This window comes from Ctenocephalides felis, unplaced genomic scaffold (genome assembly GCF_003426905.1).
Source record: "Ctenocephalides felis isolate EL2017-DRISC unplaced genomic scaffold, ASM342690v1 CF-g0.4_SCAFFOLD_02159, whole genome shotgun sequence".
Classification (NCBI taxonomy): Eukaryota; Metazoa; Arthropoda; class Insecta; order Siphonaptera; family Pulicidae; genus Ctenocephalides; species Ctenocephalides felis.
The window spans coordinates 291400-294395 of record NW_020538313.1 but is presented as its reverse complement, the minus strand read 5'-3'; the positions used below and the strand labels follow the sequence as shown (position 1 = coordinate 294395).

At 38.6% G+C, this 2996-nt stretch overlaps 1 protein-coding gene across 1 annotated transcript; it reads left to right on the top strand.

Moving 5' to 3' along the window:
* The first annotated feature begins 413 nt into the window (after positions 1-413).
* LOC113380479 lies at positions 414-1310 on the top strand. The gene has a single exon (XM_026619708.1). The coding sequence runs from the start codon at positions 414-416 to the stop codon at positions 1308-1310; it is 897 nt and encodes a 298-aa protein (XP_026475493.1).
* Positions 1311-2996: the final 1686 nt, after the last annotated feature.

Below are 2996 nucleotides of genomic sequence, written 5' to 3'. Positions count from 1 at the left end.
TCAAGCAGGGTGGTGTCGTAAAAGATAATTCTTGTAAATTTATATCGTCTCAAATATTCACAAAAGATGAAGAAAAGAAAATTTCGGAATATCTTGTAACATCTTTTAAACTAAACCATGGACTATCAAAACTGAAAACACGCGAATTGGTTTATGAATACGCCACTGCCATTAAAAAGAAAATACCAAATAACTGGACAGAGAAGAAACTTGCATCCAAAGACTAGATAAGGGGATTTTTTAAAAGACAGCCTCAACTTTCGATAAGGACACCAGAGGCTACCAGTCTGTCACGGGCCACAAGCTTCTATAAGACAAATGTCGGAATTTTTTTTGAAAATCTTAAAACTGTGTATGAACGGCATCGCTTCGGCCCTGAGTCTATTTACAATATAGACGAAACTGGATTATCAATGGTGCAACGAACCCAGAAAGTGATTGCTCTCAGAGGTACTAAGCAAGTTGGGCAAGTAACGTCAGCTGAAAGAGGGACGCTTGTAACGGTTTGCTGCGGTATTAATGCATTGGGTAACTCAATACCACCATTTTTCATATTCCCACGGGTTAATATCAAAACATATATGCTAAATGATGCCCCTGTTAGTTCAGATGGAGCAGCACATCCTTCAGGGTGGATGACATCACCAAATTTTTTAAAATATATTCACCATTTCGCCAAACACGCAAAACCAACGCCTTCATCGCCAGTTCTTTTGCTGCTGGACAATCATGAGAGCCATATTTCAGTACCAGTTCTCGATTTTTGCAAACAATCAGGCATTGTTTTAATGACTTTCCCACCACACTGCAGCCATAAACTGCAACCTCTAGACCTGACTGTCTATGGACCACTGAAAACTTATTATAACACTGCTGTAACAGATTGGATGGTAAGCAATCCGGCCAAAACAGTAACAATTTATGAAATACCAAAATTAGCAGCAAAAGCCATTCCACTAGCATTCAAGTTGCAGAATATTCAAAGTGGATTTGAAAAATCTGGCATATGGCCATTGAATTCAAATATTTTCTCCGATGAAGATTTCGCTTGTTCTTTTATAACTGATCGCTGCTTGTCGGAAGAGGGTAATGTTCCTTCAGAACAATCTATTTCAGACCAACCTGTCACTGAACAGCCTTCAACAGGGGAAAATCAGAGTCTAGAGGATCGTACAAGTTCAAATGTGGAAGTCATTGGGCCATCTCAACTGGAATCTCCCTCTACAAGTCAAATTAGTGGCACTGTCAATGTACGAGTAACGCGTAATTGCAGGGTATCGAACAGAAGAAGGGAAAAACTAGAATATTGACGGACACGCCCGAGAAAAGACTTATAGAAATGGAAGAAGAAGAAAGACAAAGAAAAAATAAGATCAAAGAGCTCAACAAAAATAGAAAATGCTTCAAAAATACAGGACAGAAAAAAATTCCGAAACTTGCTGATGAATTTACTTCCAAACTAGAGAAAAACAGGAAAATTAGCAGCGATGATGAAATAGAAAATGTTTCAGTTTCTGACGAAACCGTTGTTGAATCGGAAGATTTTGATGAAGACGATGTGATCGTTCTGGATAGAAATTTCCAGATCAATAACTTTGTATTAGTGAAATTTGACACCAAAAAAACTGTCTACCATTATGTTGGAATAATCGAAGATGTTAATCAGACGATGGCAACTGTAAAATTTATGAGAGTGAGTAAGTTAAGAAATACTTTTATATTTCCTGACATCGAGGACGTAGCCAGTGTCCTCCTGGAGGATATAAAGACAAAATTGCCTACACCAGCGACATGGATAAAATGTGGCAGCTTAAAATATAAATTTGACAAGCCTCTATGGATCATACCAAATATAAGATAAGTTTAATTAAGTCTAACATCCTGCAGTACTGATTCTAAGTCACATTGTTAAATTTTTCTAAAATTTATAAGAAAAAATGTTTGTATTACAATTTTTTATAGTAATGTTATATAATACTTAAGCCTAGTAGTATAGTAAAGCAATTTCGTGCATATTAAATACAGTGCCTAAACCTCCCTACATGGGTGCCCAAACCTCCCAACCGCCGGGAGGTTTGGGCACTTTGGACATGTGTTCGAAGATCTCTTGTAACTTTGAAACTAATTACAATATTGAAACTTTTCTTAATAATAATTACTACCAAATATGTGTGATAAAAAATAACAGTTTTATTAACATTTATGTAAAAAAGTGCCCAATGATCCCCTACCTCCCCTAACTATGACTCTCTTAATCAATTTGGGTTTTCTCAAATCGTTAGATGGTGCAGTGAGGAAGGCGGTTAGAGCATGGTTAAGGTTACCAAATGATACAACAGTGGCATACTTTTACGCCAAAAGCAATGATGGAGATTTATCGTTCCCATTACTGAGGTGAATGGTACCCTTAAGACAGAGAAATAGATTAATAAAATTAAACTGGGGAGATAGCAGCTTCCACAATCTGGAAATAGAAAATTGCGAAAAGAAGTTGAAGGACAACAATATCGTCCTAGTCACTCAAAAACAGATTGATGCGAGGTGGGCACAGCTGCTGCATAAATCAGTGGACCGTGCTGCACTGAGCAAATCATCAAAAGTCCCGTCACAACATCGATGGGTGACGGATGGAAATAAGCTCCTGTCCGTCAGAGATTATATGAACTGCGTGAAATTCAGAATTAACGCAATGCCGACCAGATCTCGGACTACTAGAGGTAGAAAAGAAGACAGAAACTGGAGGGCAGGATGATGCAACGTTCCAGAGACGTTAGATCACGTCCTGCAAAATTGTCATAAGAGCCACCGTCAACGGATTGAGAGGCATAATGCAATATGCAACTACGTAAAACGTGCCCTGGGAAAATCGCACACCCGTGTTGACGCAGAGCCAACCTTCAAGACACCGGAAGGTATAAGGAAATCAGACCTAATTGCGGCGCAGGGCCAGAAAGCTATATTGTTGGATGCTCAGGTGGTGGGAAGCTCAACGAATA

Bases quoted from the DNA above. Each gene is read 5' to 3' on its own strand.
- LOC113380479 (XM_026619708.1), top strand. From the start codon at position 414: ATGGTGCAACGAACCCAGAAAGTGATTGCTCTCAGAGGTACTAAGCAA.